The sequence below is a fragment of the Loxodonta africana genome, chromosome 13 (genome assembly GCF_030014295.1).
Source record: "Loxodonta africana isolate mLoxAfr1 chromosome 13, mLoxAfr1.hap2, whole genome shotgun sequence".
Lineage (NCBI taxonomy): Eukaryota > Metazoa > Chordata > Mammalia > Proboscidea > Elephantidae > Loxodonta > Loxodonta africana.
Genome location: NC_087354.1, coordinates 72,732,558 through 72,751,338, shown reverse-complemented (window position 1 = coordinate 72,751,338; position 18,781 = coordinate 72,732,558). Strand labels below are relative to the sequence as shown.

The following is an 18,781-nucleotide window of genomic DNA, read 5'->3' as shown; positions in this document are numbered from 1 at the left end:
GCCCGTGTTCTGAGGCACCTGTGGGTGGGTTGAAACCACCAATCTTTTAGTAAGTAGTTGAGCACTTAACTGTTCATGCCACCCAAGCATAAAAGAGCCCTAGTGGCGCAATGAATGAGTGCTCGGCTATTAACCGAAAGGTTGGTGGTTCAAATCTACTCAGCAGCTTTGCAGGTGTAAACATCTGGTGATCTGCTCTTAAAGATTCTAGGCTGGAAAACCCTATGTGGCAGTCCTACTCTGTCTCATTGGGTCAATATGAGTTGAAAATGACTCAATGGCAGTTAATAGCAAGAGTGACAATATTTGAAGGTTGCTTTTTAAATTTAGGCAAAATTCACGTAGTGCACTTAAGACTATATTGTTTTTAGGAGATTTTAGAATTTAGGAAATATTCAAGTTTACTTCTAAGGAAGTTAGGATTTTTCTAAGGAAGTTAGGGTTTTCTAAGGAAGTTGAGACAAATGAATATACAGACATTTATAGGTGTCCTTTTTTTTTTTTTTTTTTTTTGAGTACTTGACGTAATGCTTAAGTGCTACAGCTGCTAGCCAAAATGTCAGCAGTTCGAGTCTACCAGCTGCTTCTTGGAAACTCTATAGGCAGTTCTACTCTGTCCTGTAGGGTAGCTATGAGTTGGAATCAACTTGATGGCAACAGATTTGGGTTGTTTATTTATTTATTGGAAGTAGCAAGGATTAGATTTAATTATTGAAGTCTTTTTTATTTCCCTAACTAAAGATGACGTTTTACAGCATAAGTTAAATGTTATTGAAGTCTTTTTTCCCCTAAGTAAAGATGACATTTATCACCAGAAGTATGGTTTTGAAATTATACTACACAAATATATTATCTTTTTTGCATAAATATGTAGTATCTTTAAAATTATATGGATTGCACAGATATATGTAATACCTTAGCTGCTGTTGTGTGACTTAAGAGTACTTATAATCTTAGATTATGTTTTAGTAAAAATTGACTAGTCAACAATTATGGCCTTAGGAAGTGATAGTCAATTAAATATAGCTTAGAACAGGTATGAAATTATTGACTCTGTTGCTTTGTTTTGAGTCCTTCCTCTCCAAAGTGCTGAAATGTGTTTTGAAATTACTTAGTTGCATTAGTGGTTGGATTTGAGGCTTTTAACGTGTGTTTTCTCATCAGTACCTTTGGGAGAAGGATAACCAAGACCTTTAAATGTACTATACATTTTGCATCACTATATAATTGTAAATACTGTGATGAAATATTGAAATGATCATGAAAGATGATGACCATTAAGCTTTTCTTTCAACTATTAAAACTCACTAAAGGTTATATTGAGCTGTGGTTTATGAAATTGTTTAGATGAACGCCTTCTTTGGTAATTGTCTGTGTAGTGGAGAAAAATGCTTTAGGATATTACGATTAATGAATTTTCTTTTCAGTTTTGGCAACTTCTATAAGGTACTGTAAAATATTTTTTATGCAGGAAACTTGTTTGCTTTAATAGCTGGGACTATCATTAAAAAATTGAAATTGTTTATTTTCATGGACTTTATATTCTTTTCGGATGGGCTATTCTTAGTAATACATATTTATGTCCATGGTATATTGTATTTTATTAAATGTTAATATTAGAAAATAGGAGTGGATTATTGACAAATGAAAACTCAGTGATATATTTGAGAATTGTGAGTTTTTTATAGTAATATCCATGAGTGTGTAAGATTTGTATTTCTACTTGATCTTCTATTTTATCTAATTTGGTTTTAATTAAAACAAATTTTTTTTTGGTAACATGCCAATATTTAAGCTGTTAAATTTTGAGTAGTTAGACTATTATTGTTTTTTCTTAATAGTTTTCAGTGTAACCCAAGTAATTTTTAAATCTGTGTGAAATTTAAATGACACACTGCATCACTCTCATTTTCTGAATGTACATGAAAATAATATAAAAATGATGGTTAGATATTCACTTAAAATTTGTGGCCCCTAGGTTTTTATCTGTTTTATCTATGTGGACTTTTGAGTGTGATCTGAAGTATATAATAAAAACCCCCCTCCCCTGTTGCAGTTTTGGGTCAGCAAAATGAATATGAGAAATACAACACTAGGAAATACTTTTTCAAGTACAATAACTGATCTAAATAATTCTATACAGAAAATTCTATAGAGTCCCTCTTGCCTTTTTCTGAGTTCCTTCTTTCTAGCAAGGAAAGTAACTTTCCTTACTTTCCTTTCACTGAACTTAGTTTCTCTTTGGAGCTTTTCCTTCAACTGAGTCATCTCAGTGAAAACCCAATGAACTTAAGTTTTGTCTTCCCATACTCTGGTGCTGTTTTTAACTCCCAGGTGGCTTACTGAGAGGACTTTGGTGTAAGAGCTGAGGAATGATCATATGGGGCTTTTCCTTGACTGTGACATCCCTTGAGGCATCACAGCCACATCTGAATCTCTGTTGTCTATCCACAGTGATCATAGCTATGTTCTCTTCATCTCCTCAAAGCCTTAGCTATTTCTGTCCACATCTTTCTGGGATAATTTTCTAAGTCTTGCTAGGGCATGAGAAACTTTGAAACTGTTTTAGCTCTATATACCATTAAATCCATCTCTCTTCTACCATGCCTGTACATTACTAAGTTTAGGGTAGCTTTTGAGGCTTGGCATTTCTCTGTGCTCTGCCTTGGAAGTGAGCAGTGGGACCCTTTGTACCAGGATCAAAAAACTTACCTGGAGTTTTTGCTTTTCTCCATCCTCTTCCTCCTACTTTCTGAGAAGTAAGAAGGGCATGACACTTCTCTCTGGAATGTACTCCTGCATAGAATTTGACTGCTTCCCTTTGAATTTCCTGTTTATCTCATTTTTATGGGAGGAAAGAGGTTTTAAGTTAAACAGGTATTTCTGTTTTATACTTGATTTGGTTTATCTCTTTGAAAGATACATAAAATATTATTTCAGTTGGGTAGCAACTGAATTTGAGAGTGAATATATTGTAGTCATATAAGACATTAATTCCTCATGTTCATAAATTACAGAATCATAAAATGTAGCTGCAAGGGATTTTTTGAAGAGGGTGTGTAAGACCTGGAGATGTAAAGTTATCTGTCCAAAGTCATATTCTATCAGTGTCAGAATCAGTCTTTCTAAACTGCACATTGCTTTATCATCTTAATAAATCTCGCCCTCTTATGTCTAACTAATATATTCTGTTAATATCATCTTATGGACAGTATTTATGGAATAGAACCACCTTGGGATTTCAAAACACAAAAGAAAGTAGTACCAAAGTGAGGGTAAAAGCAAAAAAGTAGAAGAGAAATGATGAGTTGTAAAAAATAAGAGTTCTGGAGTGACATCGAGCAACCATCAGGGGTGAAATTGCATGAAATTTAAAAGTATTAGCAGTATTATATTCAGAAAATATGAATATGTTTTATGGTGAGCAATGGGAAGTAATCTTACGTAGTTCTTTGTATTGGCTTTTTTGCAAAAAGAACAAAAAGAGACCAGTTTAGGAATATTATATAGGCAGCATACAAGGGGAATGTTAAGGAATATAAATATCACAAGTATTTCTAGATCTTTTAAAATACATGTATATGTATGTATTTGTGTATATATGTGTATATATACTCACACACACATAAACACACACACATTGCGATTTCTTAAATCTAGCTACCTTTCAGCTTGTGCAGGCCCAGCCTTATTAGAGTAACATTAATTATATATATGTTTTAAGATGAGGATTCAAAAAAATTAATTTGTACATGTTCTGCTGGTCAACTGCCTTCCTAGGTTTATTATTTTTTTTAATTTAAATTTATTTTACAAATTTTTTTGTGGTAAAATATATATTACATAGAATTTAACATCTTAATCATTTTTGAGTGTACAATTCAGTGGCATTAAAAACGTAAACAATGTTGTATAACCTTCACTACTACTACCAGATCTTTTTTTATCATCTAAAACAGAAACTCTGTACCCATCAAACAATAACTTCTGATTACCCCCTCCACCTAACCCCCTTTTATTTTACTTTCTGTCTCTGTTATTGCACAGTTGTCTATTTTTCCGTTCAATTCTGTCATTTTTAGCTTCATATATTTTGAGGCTTTGTTGTTGATTGCAAGTACATATATGTTTATAATTGTTATATCTTCTTGTGGGATGGAATCTTTTATTAAAATATAATGTGATTTTTCTCTTGTAACATTTTTTGATTTAAAGTTTATTTTTCTGATAATAAGATAGCCACTACAATTCTCTTTTGCTTACTATTTGTGTGAAATATCTGTTTCCATTCTTTTACTTTTAACCTCTTTTTGTCTTTATATCAAAAGTGGGTCTCCTTTAGAGAGCATATACATGGATTTAAAAAAAAAAATGCAATTTACCAGTCTCTTGTTTTTTTTCTTTTAAACCATTTACATTTAAAGTTATTACTGGTAAAGAAGAATTTATGTTTGCCATTTAGCTATTTGTTTTCTGTATGTCTTATATATTCTTTGTTCCTTAATTCTCTATTACTGGGTTTTTTTGTGTTTTTTGGGGGGGGGGTATTTAGTTGAATTTTTGTAGTGTATCATTTTGATTCCTTTCTTACTTTTTTTGGTAAACTTTTGTTGTTTTCTTAGTGTTTACCTTGGGGATTACAATGGTATACAAACTATCTCCTCCTGTACATTTCTTTCCCCCCTCCTTCATATTGTTGTCACAAATTATGTTTTTATACATTGTGTGCCCACATAGATTTATAATTGTTTTATGCATTTGTCTTTTAAATCATATATGAAAAGGAGTTAGAAACCAAAAGTACAGTAATACTTGCTTTAAAAAAAAAAAAATTTTTTTTTTTTTTTAATGTAGTTACCTTTATTGGTGCTTTGTATTTTTTCTTATGATTCTGATAGCATTTCTTGTGAGGCAGGTCTAACGGTAATAAACTCTCTCAGCTATTGTTTATTTGGTAATGTCTTAATTTTGCAGTCATTCTTGAAGAATCGTTATGTCAAATATTGAATTTGTGATTGACTTTTTTTTTTTTTCCTCCTTTTTTCAGCACTTTAAATATATCATCTCACTGCCTCCTGGCTTCCATGGTTTCTGATAAGAAATCAGATGTTAATGTTATTGAGGATCCCTTGTACATGATGTGATTCACTTCTGTCTTGCTGTTTTCAAGATTCTCTTTGTTTTTGGTTTTTGACAATCCGGCTATAATGGGTTTGGTGTGGAACTCTTTGAGGTTATCCTTCTTGGGGTTTGCTGAGCTTTGTGGATGTGTATTCTTGTCTTTCATCAACCTTTGGAAGTTTTTGACTGTTATTTCTTGAATTATTTTTTTCTGCTGCTTTCTCTTTTTTCATTTTGGGACTCCTGTGATGTGTATATTAGTATACTGAATGGTGTGTCACAGGTCTCTTATGCTCTAGAGCTTCCTACTCCACCATTTTGAGTGTTATTACTCTTTACCGCCTTTTTGAAATGTATAAACTGTTCATAAAGAGTATAGTTAATAGGTTTATAATCTATCCCTAATCATAGGGTAGTGAACTTTAGATTCCCAGCTCATAATTGATCTAGCAAAATTCACTGGTCTTTCTTATTTTCTCAATCATTCTTTGTCACTTTTTATGCGAAAGTGTACTTTGCTTATTGAGGTGTTGAATTACTACTTATTGAATTCTTTTTCCTTTCATTTCTGTGGTGGTGTGTCTCCTTTCAAAACAAACAAGAAATTTCTTCCATGTTTGATTTTCTTTGATGTTCTTCTTTCCCACTCCAACCCCATCCCCACTAATTGTGACTACCCTCTGAGCCATAATTTTCAGTGTTCTAATTTATATTCCTTATTTATATTCACTAGAATTTTTTCCCCCCAAGGAGAATTTCTATTTTTCTATAATCTATTTTCAGGATTGCTGTGAACATTGCCTCTATGCTAATGATTCCTAATGTCATATTTTTCAGGTTTGATTGAGATATGTCATAGCCCTCTTTGCCAAAATGATACTTCTAGTTAAATGTCCAGTTATGTCATAAACTCAGTGTAACTCATCAGGTCATGACCCTCACTCTATATTCTGGAGCCCCAAAAGTGATTTCTTGTCATAATGTGATTCCTTTATTTCTCTGTAGCTTAACTTTTTTTTAGTACTCTTCACCCTTCCTAAGCACATTACACTCCTTCAATTCTTCATCTCTTATTGCTCCAGCCATTTTTCGTATTTTACATTTGTCTTTGCACACTGTTAATTTTTACCTTGTTTATCTGTTCAACCTTTAAAGCATAATTAAGGTGCTATCTCCTTTTGAATTTCTTCTCTGATGATAGGTTAAATAATTCCCTCTCTTCTGCTGCTTTTATTGTTTTTATGTAGTATTATTCTTGAATTCATCATAGTAGGTAATCTTTATTTAATAAGTGGTGTGCTTGAAGTCAGTGTTTATGTCTTATTCAGTTTTTGTAAATCCCAACATTTTGCAAAATCCCTGGTACATCTTAGGCCTGCAGTAAATGTGTGGCAAATGGATATATCTGTGATTCATCCTCTTTGACGGATTTGATATCCAACACAATAGAGTGGAAAGTGTGTAAGATTTCTAGTTACAAAACCTAGATTTGAGTAATCACTTTAAGATTAAATAGGTTTTTTTTTTTTTTTTACTTTGGGTCTGTTAACTGAAATTCTGAACTTCAGTTCACTCATCTGTAAAATTGGTGGCTAATAATAATGGCATCTGGACTGTCTTATAAGATGGTTTGAAAGGAATCAAATGACATGATTCTTATAGAAATGAAAATGTTATTAATTTTTTTCTTTGAGCGGTTTCTTGGCTTTCACCTTTATTTATTTTTTTATGTCAGTTGGTCTTTTCGGTTTTTAGGCCTCTGTCCCTCCATTTCTGGATGATTCAGGCATATTTTACCTGGTCTTGTTGATATTAAATTCTTCACCCAGCATTCTGCTGCCAAGTTAATTTTTAAAATAACATAATCATTTTCCTATATAAAATGTTGTAAGTGGCTGTATATAGTATATTTTATTTAATTCAGTATATTCTTTGCCCTTTATAGGGAAGGCACAATGATGAATACATATATGAAGATGAAGCATACGGGCAGCTAATTTTTAAGTTTTATTTTTGTCTGTAACAAGAGTAAAATGCAAATTACTTAATTTAGAACTGTAAAGAAAGCAAGTAATATACTTTTGAGAGGTACTATGAAGTTCAGGTTCACCAAGTTCAACAAGTGACTCTTTGGTAACTAAATCTAACGGTCTTATTCTTGAGAGCTCTCACACCATATGGAAATATAACCATGTAAACAATGAGTGGGCATAGCATGACAATTGATTCAGGGCTTTTAACCACTGATCAGCAGTCCTTTCACTTGTGTTGCTGTTCTGCTTTGTTCCTTCACACTGTGGGTATTGTCTGAAGTTTACTGTGTTTCACGGTCTACATTCCACCTAGCTCCTCTCTCTCTTGGGCAGGATTCCTGCTTATGATTTTATGGCCTTTCCCCACTCGGATAAGCAGGATAGTACCCAGTGCCGTCGAGTTGATTCCGACTCATAGCGACCCTATAGAACAGAGTAGAACTGCCCCATAAAAGATAAGCAGAATAGTAGCTTCTAAAGATGACCATATCCTGTGAGTATGTTATGTTGCATGGCAAGGAGGAATTAAGGTTGTAAATGAAGTTGAGGTTGCTAATCAGATAACCTTGAAATGGAGAGATTAAAACTGCGTTATTCTGATTGTACAGGAAAAAATAATTTTTTTGAATCTAACAGATAAGCCTTAAATTAATCACTAGTTTTTTACATTTGTCAATAGTTTATACCAATACCTCATGTGTTTCATCTTTTTCTAGTGATATTAACATAGTCTAGGGAGATTTCATGTCTTGTTTTATGTGGCTTTTGTAACTGGAAGATTTCAGTATGTAATTGCAGGGATCAATATATATATCAAATCACAAATTATCAAAATTTGAAATATTGTGTATGAATAATTGTTCTCATAAATCTCTTTTGATGACATGTTTTATTTGAAAGGGTGTACCTTAAAATTTCTCAGTTATGACTGTACGACACTTACATTTAACACCTTTGAACCATTCTAGTAGTAGGCGACCATTTTAGTTAACCTAAAAAAAAAAAATTTTTTTTTTTTTATCAGAGTATAGAACAAGGGCAAGATAAATATAGATAAGCTTATTTAGTGTATATTTAATCGAACTATGCTAACTTATTTAGTGTACTTTTCAATATCAACTATTCATGTGTTTACGAGGTTGAAACAGATGGGTGGCACGATTGACAAAAGTTTTTCTTTTAGGGCCAGCATATGAAATTGATATGGGTAATATTTTTCATTATTATTGTTTTAAAGGAAATAACCTGTTGAGTAAAAATTTTCAGCTATTTTCTGCTACTTTTTAGGAGTGGCAGAATTCTATTCAGAAGAATGCAGGCCTTGCTTTTATTGAACTTGTGAATGAAGGAAGGTAAGTAATTTATTTTATATCCATTTATATTTTGTCTTAAAATCTTATTGTATTTTGCCATTAGAACTGATGTTTTTGGGTACTATATTTGTTGTTTTTGTAAATACTAATATGGAATCTCAGGTATTGACTATTACAGCTATGTCAATATTCAGTCATTTTGATGTTTTCATAGTTAGTTGCTTAATGATAAGGGTCTGTTTTTTATTTTTTAATAATTGTGGCTGAGTTTGGCAAAAGTAAACTGAAACGATTCTTTTAGAAGACATAGGAGAAATGATACTTATTGGAACTTTCTATAGGTTCTGTTAGTAGAACCAATAATTAGACTGAGATGACATTATTATCTCTGTTGTCATTATTGTCCCTCTAATGTCATGGAATGTCCAAAAGGTGGAGGTGGGATGAATTTATTTTGTGTTTTAATGAGGGAGTGTCTTAATTTCTTAGTGCTGCTGTAACAGAAATACCACAAAAGGGTGGCTTCAACGAACAGAAGTATATTTTCTTACAGTTTAGGAGGCTAAAAGTCTGAATTCAGGGTGCCAGCTCTAGGGGAAGGTTCTCTCTGTCTCGTCTGGGGGAAATCTGTGTCTCAGCTTCTGGCATTCTTCTTGGTATTCCTCGAAGATCTCCACGTGGCATCTCTCTTCCCCCCATTCCTGCTCTTTTGTTTCTATGCCTCATCTGCTTCTAGCTCAAAAGTGACTAGTTTAAGACACTCCAGTACGGATATGGCCTCATTAGCATAACAAAGAAAACTCTGTTCCTAAATGGGATTACATCCATATGTATAAACTCATTGCTGTGGAGTCAATTCCAGTTTATCCACAGACATAGGGTTAGGGTTTACAACACATATGTTTGGTTTACAGCAAAATTTTAGTCCATAACAGGGAGTAAGTAGGTATCATTTTCACTTAAGGAACAAAGAGAAAGGCGAGGAGAGGAAGAGAAGCCAGAGGAATGCAAACAGAACCAACAGAATGGAAATAGTGAGAATGCTGACATATTGTGAAAATTGTAACCAGTGTCACAGAACAATTTGTATAAATATTGTTAAATGGAAACCTGATTGACTGTGTAAACTTTCAGCTAAAACACAATAAAATATTAACAAAGAAAAGAACAAAGACAGTTCCTGGGTGGCATAAATAGTTAGGCCCTGGACTACTAACTGAAAGGTTGGTGGTTCAGGTCCGCTCAGAGGTGCATTGTAATTAAGGCCTGGTGATCTCTTTCTGAAAGGTCACAGTCTTTTTTTATTTTACTAGTCTAGATGTTGCTGTAAAGGTATTTTTTTTTTAATTTGTCAGTCTTTTTTTTTTAATTGTGCTTTAAATGAAAACTTACAATTCATGTCAGTTTCTCATACAAAAACTTATACACATACTGTTAGGTGACCCTAGTTGCTCTGCCTACAATGTGACAGCACACACCTTCTCTCCACCCTGTATTCCTGTGTCTGTTCAACCTGCTCCTGTCCCCCTCTGCCTTCTCATCTTGCCTCCAGACAGGAGCTGCCCACGTAGTCTCATTTGTCTACTTAGGCTAAGAAGGACACTCCTCACTGGTATCATTTTATGTCTTATAAAAATAGTCCAGACTAATCTTTGTCTGAAGAATTGGCTTCAGAAATGGCTTTAGTTTTGGGATAACAGAGAGTTCATGGGCCATGACCTCTGGGGTCCCTCCAGTTAGACCATTAAGTCTGATCTTTTTACTAGAATTTGAGCTCTGCATCCCACTTTTCTTCTGCTCCATCAGGGCTTCTTTGTTGTGTTGTCTGTAAGGTGGTCATTGGTGGTAGCTGGGCAATATCTAGTTCTTCTGGACTCAGGCTGATGGAGTCTCTGGTTTATGTGTCCCTTTCTGTCTCTTGGGCTTATAGTTAATGTTGTGTCTTTGGTGTTCTTCATTCTCCTTTGCTCCAGGTGGGTTAAGACCAACTGATGCATCTTAGATGGCAGCTTACTAGCTTTTAAGATAAAAGGTCATGGCCTTGAAAACCCTATAGGACACAGTTCTATTCTGTACATGTGAGTTCACCATGAGTTGGAATTAATGGCAACTTAATAATAACAATGAAGAGCAAAGACAGAAGGATTCGAGAAAAGAAAATTGAGTCGTGAGAAGGGAAGAAAAAAAGAGTGAAAGAATTAGGAGGTAAAAGAGTGTTGGGGAAATGACGAGAGGATCACTTTGTGAACATTTTGTGGCAGCTGATTTTGGGTTAATGGAACTGAAGACCCCAGAACTATAGAATAAAATTTGTTTTTGGCTGCCCTTGAAAATAGCATTCTGAGAAGTTATTGTTTCAGGCGTGTTTCTTTATGGTGCTTTGTCTAGTGTTGTTGGGAGAATGACCTTACCACAACAGTAACTGCTTAAGTTAGTAACTAGTAATCCAGCTTCTCTCTCTTGTTAATGTTATAGAAAAGGAAGAAAAATGTATTAGTAACTTCAATATTAAATCCTGTAAAATTCTTTCATTCAGCAAATATTTATAGGTGTTTGCAACTAGTATTGGGAACAAATGAATGTAAATGTTAAATTTTATGATAGAGGTATGTAAGGTCAGAGTACTAAGGTGACACAGAGAAAGAGTCCTTAATTTATGGAAGAGTCAGGTAAAACTTCCCTAGGGAACCTGATTTTTTAGATGTGTTTTAAAGGATGAGTAGGGGGTTAGTCATATAGACAGTGGAAAATTGGGAGTTGTGGATGAAATGGAGGATTTTTGAAAAGTATTTTTATGAAAAGCATTCCAAATAGAGGATACAGAATATCTGAAGACACTATAATGTGGGAAAGTATTTAAGACCTTCCTCTGTGTGTGTGTTTGTGTGTGCATGTGTATGATTGTTGACATATAATCAGGTATCTGACTGTTGTTGTTAGGTGCGTTCAAGCCTGTTCTGACTCATAGTGACCCTATGTACGACAGGACGAAACACTGCCTAGTCACCCTCACAATCGTTGCTATGTTTGAGCCCATTGTTGCAGCCACCGTGGCAGTCCTTCTCATTGAGGCTCTTCTTCTTTTTCACTGACCTTCAACTTTACCAAACATGGTACCTGTCATCTAAAAAAAAAAAAAAAATTTTTTTTTTTTTTTTTTTTTATCTAGCACTCCTATAATACCACAAGTGGGTGCCTTTAACAGAGAGAAATTTATTCTCTCACAGTTTAAGGCTACAAGTCCAAATTCAGGGCCTTATCAGCTCCAGGGGAAGGCTTCCTCTCTCTGTTGGTTCTGGAGTAAAGTCCTTGTCATCAGTCTTCTCCTGGTTAGGGAGCTTCTCAGGTGCAGGGACCCTGGGTCCAAAGGACACACTCTTCTCCCAGTGCTGCTTTCTTGGTGGTATGAGGCCGCCCCCTCTTTACTTGCTTCCCTTTTCTTTTACCTCTTTTTAGATAAAAAGTGTTGGAGGCCATAGCCCAAGGAAACGCCCTTTACATTGGATCAGGGATGTAACCTTAGTAAGAGTGTTACAATTCTACCCTAATTCTCTTTAACATATTCTAATCTTGCCTCATTAACCACAAGGAGAGAATAGGATTTACAACACATAGGAAAATTAAAATCACAAAATGGAGGATGGCCACACGATACTGGAAATCATGGCCTAACCAAGTTGACACATATTTTGGGGGGACATAATTCAGTCCATGACAATGTCCTTTTCTGGGGAGTGATCCCTCCTGAGTCTTGCCATACTTGCATCGAAGGAGCATTCTGGCTATACTTCTTCCAAGACAGATTTGTTCGTCCTTCTGGCAGTCCATGGTATATTCAATATTTTTTTGCCAACACCACAACTCAAGGGCATCAGTTCTCCTTGGGTCTTCTTATTCATTGTCCAGTTTTTGCATGCATATGAGGTGATTGGAAACACTATGGCTTGGGACAGGTGCACCTTAGTCCTCAAAGTGACATGTTTGCTTTTAAACACTTTAAAGGGGTCTTTTGCAGCAGATTTGCCCAATGCATTACATCATTTGATTTCTTGAGTGCGGCTTCCATGGGCATTGATTGTGGCCCCAAGTAAAATGAAGCCCTTGACAACTTCAAAGGAGTAATGCAGTATTTTTCAACTTTAAAAAGGATGAGAAGCTTTGGAAGATTTCAAGCAAAAGGAGTGTCATTCTGTTGTTTGGGTTTTGGAAAGATAACTGGCAGAAATGCTTGGGATAAGTTTGAACAGGGGAAACCTGATGGGAAGCAAGAAGAACAGTAGCAAGGCTATTCCTATGATCTTTATGAGAAATAGGTCTGCATTGTATCCTTGAGTTTGGCATGTGGTAGGCAATCAGTAAATATTGTTGAGTGAATGAATGACTCATACTTTAGCCTTAATTTCAAAACGTGTATCAAAAAATAAGTAGCTCTTTGGCTGAATTATAACACTGATGTGTAGGATGCTAGTAAAAGAAAGATGGCAGGAGCTGTTACTTGAATATTTACTTGTTCTACTTTAATGCAAGCACAGATTTTCTGTAATTTATAGGATTTATTTGTTTAAAGAAGGAACCCTGGTGGTGCACTGGTAAGCACTCAGCTGCTAACCAAAAGGTTTGTGATTCAAACCCAGCAGCCGTTCCTCAAAGACTACAGAAACCCTATGAGGCAGTTCTACTCTCCCTATAGGGTCACTATCTTCCTGAATTGACTTGATGACGATGGGTTTTGGCGTATTTACTTAAACAAAAAATTCTTGTACCTTTAAAAATAAACTTTTTAAAAGAGATTTTTAATTAATATAGGCAGTACTAAGTATAATTACTGTCAACTGGAAGTTACTGTTATATTTAATCACAGCCTTTGGATTAAGAGCAGTGCCTTTGAAGTTAGGCTTAGATTCAAGTTTCATCTTTGAGGCTTGGCAAGTAGTATTTCTCTGAGCTTCAACCTCCTCATCCATTCATTCAGTCAATATATTATTGCACACTGATTATGTGACAGGCATTGGTCTTGATACTGGGAATACAGCAGTAAACAAAACAGATGAATTCCCTTTTTTTGTGACTCTTGCCTTTAATAGCATTGACAGACTATGAATAGGAAACAGAATAAGTAATAGAGTATGTGAAAAGTGTTAAGTATTATGGAAAAAAATATGGAGTAGGATGAGAGGATTGGAAGTTGTTGGAAGATGTATTAGGGGTTGACGTGGTTTACAGTTTTACATAGGATTGTCAGATTAGGGCTCATCCAGAAGGTGATATTTGAACAAAGACATGAAGGATGTGAGGGAGCTAACCATGGGGGCTATCTTAGTTACCTAGTGCTGCTATAACAGAAATACCACAAATGGGTAGCTTTAACAAACAGAAATTTATCGTCTCATCGTTGAGGAGGCTAGATGTGTGAATTGAGGAAGGCTGGTCTAGGGGAAGGCTTTTTCTCTTTGTCAGCTCAGGGGGAAGGTCCTTGTCTCTTCAGCTTCTATTCCTTGGCTCCTTGGTGATCTTCATGTGGTATGGCATCTATCTTCCCCCATCTCTGCTTGCTAGCTAGCTTACTTGTGTGATCTCTTTTATATCTCAAAAGAAATTGGTTTAAGACATACCCTACACTAATACTGGCTGATTAACATAACAAAGAAAACCCAATGGGATTATAACCACGGGTGTAGGCATTTGGATTTACAACATGTATTTTTGGGGGACACAATTCCATCCATAACAGAGACATTTATAGAAAAGCATTCCAGGCCCCAGGCAATAGCCAGTCTGGAAATATAAGTAGCCACTGCCTGTTCAACATCGTCTCTTGGGAGATAACCTAAGAGTAGAACTGCTGGATCCAGTGATTCATCTATGGTTAACGTTTTAAGAAATTGCCTGTTTTCCATAGTGACTGTTGCAGCTTGTCCACATCATAGCCAACATTGGTATTGTTGGTCTTTTTTTGATTACAGCCATTCTAGTGCTTGTGTGGTGGTCTCTTATTGTGGTTCTATTTGTATTTCCCTAATTACTAACGATGTTGAGTATCTTTCCGTGTACTTATTGGCTATTCATTCATATGTCTTCTTTGGAAAAATGTCAAGTTACATCTTTTGCCTATTTTTTAATTTGGCTGTATGGCTTCTTATTGTTGAATTGTAAGAGTTCTTTATATATTTTGAATACAAGTCCTTGATCATATAAATGATTTGCATATATATTCTCACGGGCTGTGGGTTGTCTTTTCACTTTCTTGATAGTTTCTTTTGAAGTATAAAGCTTTTAATTTTGATAAGTGCCAATTTATCTATTTTTTATTTTATGTATCTTACTTTTGGTAACAAGCCTAAGAAATTTTAGCCTAATCCAGTGTCCTGGAGATTTTCTCCTATGTTTTCTCTTAGAGTTTTAATGGTTTTAGCTATTACATTTAGATCTGTGATTCATTTTGAGTTGATTTTTCTGTATGGTGTAAGGTTAGGTTAAAACTTTAGTTTTTGCACATAGATATCCAGTTGTCCCAGCACAATTTGTTGAGAAGACCACCCTTTTCCCCCTGAATTAGCTTATTACCTTTATAGAAAATCAGTTGACCATAAGTGTAAGAGTTTATTTCTGCGCTCCCAATTCTATTACATTGATCTCTGTATCTTTGTCAATACTATATACTGTCTTTATTCTTCTAGCTTAGTAAGTTTTGAAGTTGGCTAATTTCTAATTTATATGTTGTTTATTTTGAAAATTGCTTGGCTAGTCTAGGTCCTTTACATTTCCATATAAATTTTTGCATCAGTTCGTTAATTTTTATTAAAAATCCTGCTGGGATTATGATAGGGATTATATTAATCTATGTATTAGTTCATGGAGAATTATCATTTTACCAATCTTTTGTCTTCTAATTTACAAATACGAAATCTTTCCCTTTATTAGATCTTTTTTAATTTATCAACAGTTTTTTGTGTATGGATATTGCATTTCTTTTGTTAAGACTATTCCTTGTGTTTATTCCTTTTTAAGCTTTTTTGAGTAGAATTGCTTTCTTCATTTTATTTTCATATTATTCAGTGGTTGTTGTTGTTGTCAAGTACTGTCGAGTCGATTCTGATTGATAGCAACCCCATAGGACAGAGTAGAACTGCCCTACAGGCTTTCCAAGGAGTGGCTGGCGGATTTGAACTGCCAACCTTTTGGTTAGCAGCTGAACTTCTAACTACTGCGCCACCAGGGCTCCTATTCATTGGTAGTACATAAAAACACAATTGATTTTTGTATATTGATCTTTTACCTGAACCTTGCTAAACTCATTTATTAGTTCCAGTTTTTTTCTTTTCTTTTTTTTAAAGATTCCTTAGCATTTTCTACATGCAAGATCATGTTGACAGCAAAAAAAAAAAAAAAAAGATAATTTTACTTCTTCCTTTTTAATCTAGATACCATTTATTGTTTTTTCTTGGCTTATTGTATTTGTTAAAACCCCCAATATGTCACGGAATAGGAGTGGTAAGAGTGGATATCCTTGCCTCATTCCTGATTTTAGAGGACAAGCATTCAATGTTTCAATATCAAGAATTATCCAGGACTCTCGTATGTTCTGTCAATATCCATGACATTGTGGCAGGCTAACTTGTTAACTTACAAGTAGAGGAAAACTTAGACCCTTCATTGTCTATTTTAGAGCTCTTGAGCTTCTTGGATCTGTAGATTAAGGTTTTTCATGAAAATTGGAAAAATTTCAGCCATTATTATTTTTTTTTCTGTGCTTTTCTATCTTGCACTTCTTCTTTGACATCCACTACACATATATTGATATGCCCAGTGTTTTCTGACAAGTCCCTGAGGTATTGTTCTGTTTCATTCAGTCTTTTTTCTTCTGTTGTTCAAGTGGATAACTTCTCTTGCTCTGTCCCCGAGTTCTCTGATTCTTTCTTCTGACATCTTAAATTTGCTGGTGAGTCCGTCTGGAATTTTTCTTTTTGTTTATTATCTTTTTGAACTTCAGAATTTTCATTTGGTTCTACTTAAAAAATTCCACATCTTTGTATTCTCTCTGTAGTCATTGTCTTCTTATTTTCCTTTTATTTTAAAAGTTTGATTGCATGAAATTCTTTGAACTTATTTATAGTAGTTGCCTTGAAGTATTTTTCTCCTAAACCTAGTATCTGGGGCTGCTCGGAGATAGTTTCCATTGGGTGTTTCTTTTTGGAGATTTTTTTTCTTTTGTTTTATGTTGAAAACAAGATGACTTAGGTAATACTGTAATTCTGGATTCTAATATTCTCTCTCTTTTTTTGTATAAGGGTTTTTGTTTCTGATATTTGTTAATTTTTAAAAGTAACTTACCTGTTCATAATTTACAGAATGTGTCACCCCCATGGTGTATGGTTGCTTTTTTTTCTGGTTATTTATTTATTTAATTCTTATTTTTGAAGCTGTCTTTTTATGGATTACCTCTGTGCCTGCATGGCCAGTGATTAATCAGAGGTCTTGTTGAAACCTTTTGACCACATACAGCTGTTAGATCTGTGTTCACTTTAATGAATACATTCAAATTTTGACAGTTTTCAACTCTGTCCTGGCTTGTACTTCCCATTGGGTTTCTCAAATTTGTGTTGCATGTGTGTTCAGGTGCCCAGTAGCCATAAACGTGTGGGATACTTTTTAAGCTTCAGTGACTAGCTCATAATCAGGATCTCTCTTTTGAATTTCTCCCTTGTTTTATGGCCTCCTGTTCACCCTTAATTCATGTGCAACCTTAGGTTAGGAGAGCTGTAAGTTTTTCCTGTTTTCCACTTGGCATACATTTTATACCCTCTCCTCCAAGTCAGTTCAGCCGTCTCTGTCAGGGCTGGTGCTGCTTGTTTTATAGAGCAATGCTGGATGTGGGACAACATGTGTCCTAGGAGCCAAAGAAGAACAGGCAAGATAGAAGAGCACAGGCTGAACCACGTCTGGTAGTATTATTGTACCTGCAGAGCTTGGGTCGGGGATGGAACTCTGTTGTATTAGATTGCCACAGACTCCCCTGTTCTTCTCTGAAGTTTAGCAGATTTTTATGAACAAAATTATTATCTATTTTGTTGACAGTGAATTTTCTGAATCCTGAGATGTTTATTATTGACAAATTTGTCCAGTTCTATACTTGTTGCTCTGGGATAGGATTTGTTAATCTCATCACTCCTCCCTCCATACCTGGAAGATCCTCCCCCACTTCTCTGCACGTCTTCTTCTTTATCGTTTATGACCCCAGTTCAGATGTCATCTTCTCAGAGAATTCTTTCCTGAAACCTGTTGCAGAGGTCACTTCTTTAAAAAAAAAAAAAAATTCTTTTTCATAAGTCTTATTCCTTTCTGATTTTTATTTGTATTGTCTGTATGTTTCAGTAAAATGTCTGAGGACAGTGTCCCTGGGTCTTGTTTATGGTTGTATCCCTGGCTCCTAGAGAAATGTCTGTCAAATTCAGTAAACATTTGTGTTTAATTAGTGTGATATTTCATATGTAAATACATTGTTTTGATAGTTTTAATTCAATTATTGACATTTTCATGTATATACATGAATATATTTAGTTATTTAACATTCCATTTTAGACATAAATTCATTTAATAGAGATAATTCTGACAGTAATGAAGTGATATTTCTTTGAGCATTTGTACCAAGAGAAAAGGAAATACATATAATAAAATATTTACATATTTAAAAAATTGTGTCTGCATTTTGTGAAGAAATGAACGTTCAAGTTATTCTCGAATATCCAGAATTGTAGATTGTTAGTATATATTATTGGGGAAGCAATTATTTGGATTACTGATTTATTCTTATATTATGTCTGATAATAGATTTTGTAATATCCTTTCTGTGATTTCTTATGGTTATCCTACTGTGTTTGGATTTGTGAGCCTCCCATGGTTAGGAACTGTCTTCCTTACCTCAGTGCTTAGCCTATAGAAAGTATTCAGCCTTTACATTTTAAGTAAATATTTGAAGTAAACAGTGGTAGCAACAAAACTAATATTTATTAATAAAATTATAGAGATAAATTTGAAATTTTTATTATTAATTTAGGGGATAGATTATATTTTCAAGGTACAGTTCTGACGTTTATTTTTCTAAATCAGTGGATTTGGCATTCGCCTTATACACATTCAGTATCAAAAGGTTACATGAGTTTATGTAAGGATAGATTTGTGAAGTAGTATTTGTGAAGTAATTTGGAGTGTTTACCTACTGGACTTAATCCCAGGGGCAAGAAGAGTAGTAACAGTGTTTTTTTTTCACTGTAGGAACCAACCTTTTTTTTTCCTATTATGGAAATCTGACCTGCC

At 34.5% G+C, this 18,781-nt stretch overlaps 1 protein-coding gene across 5 annotated transcripts in view; it reads left to right on the top strand.

Moving 5' to 3' along the window:
- Positions 1 to 18,781, top strand: part of LRBA (LPS responsive beige-like anchor protein) — a 766,566-nt gene that overhangs the window by 248,621 nt on the left and 499,164 nt on the right. For all 5 annotated transcript variants that reach the window (XM_010597205.3, XM_064267558.1, XM_064267557.1 and 2 more), the window contains one exon: positions 8,442 to 8,506. In XM_010597205.3, the coding sequence (XP_010595507.2) occupies positions 8,442 to 8,506 (65 nt within the window). The remainder of the gene's footprint in view (positions 1 to 8,441; positions 8,507 to 18,781) is intronic.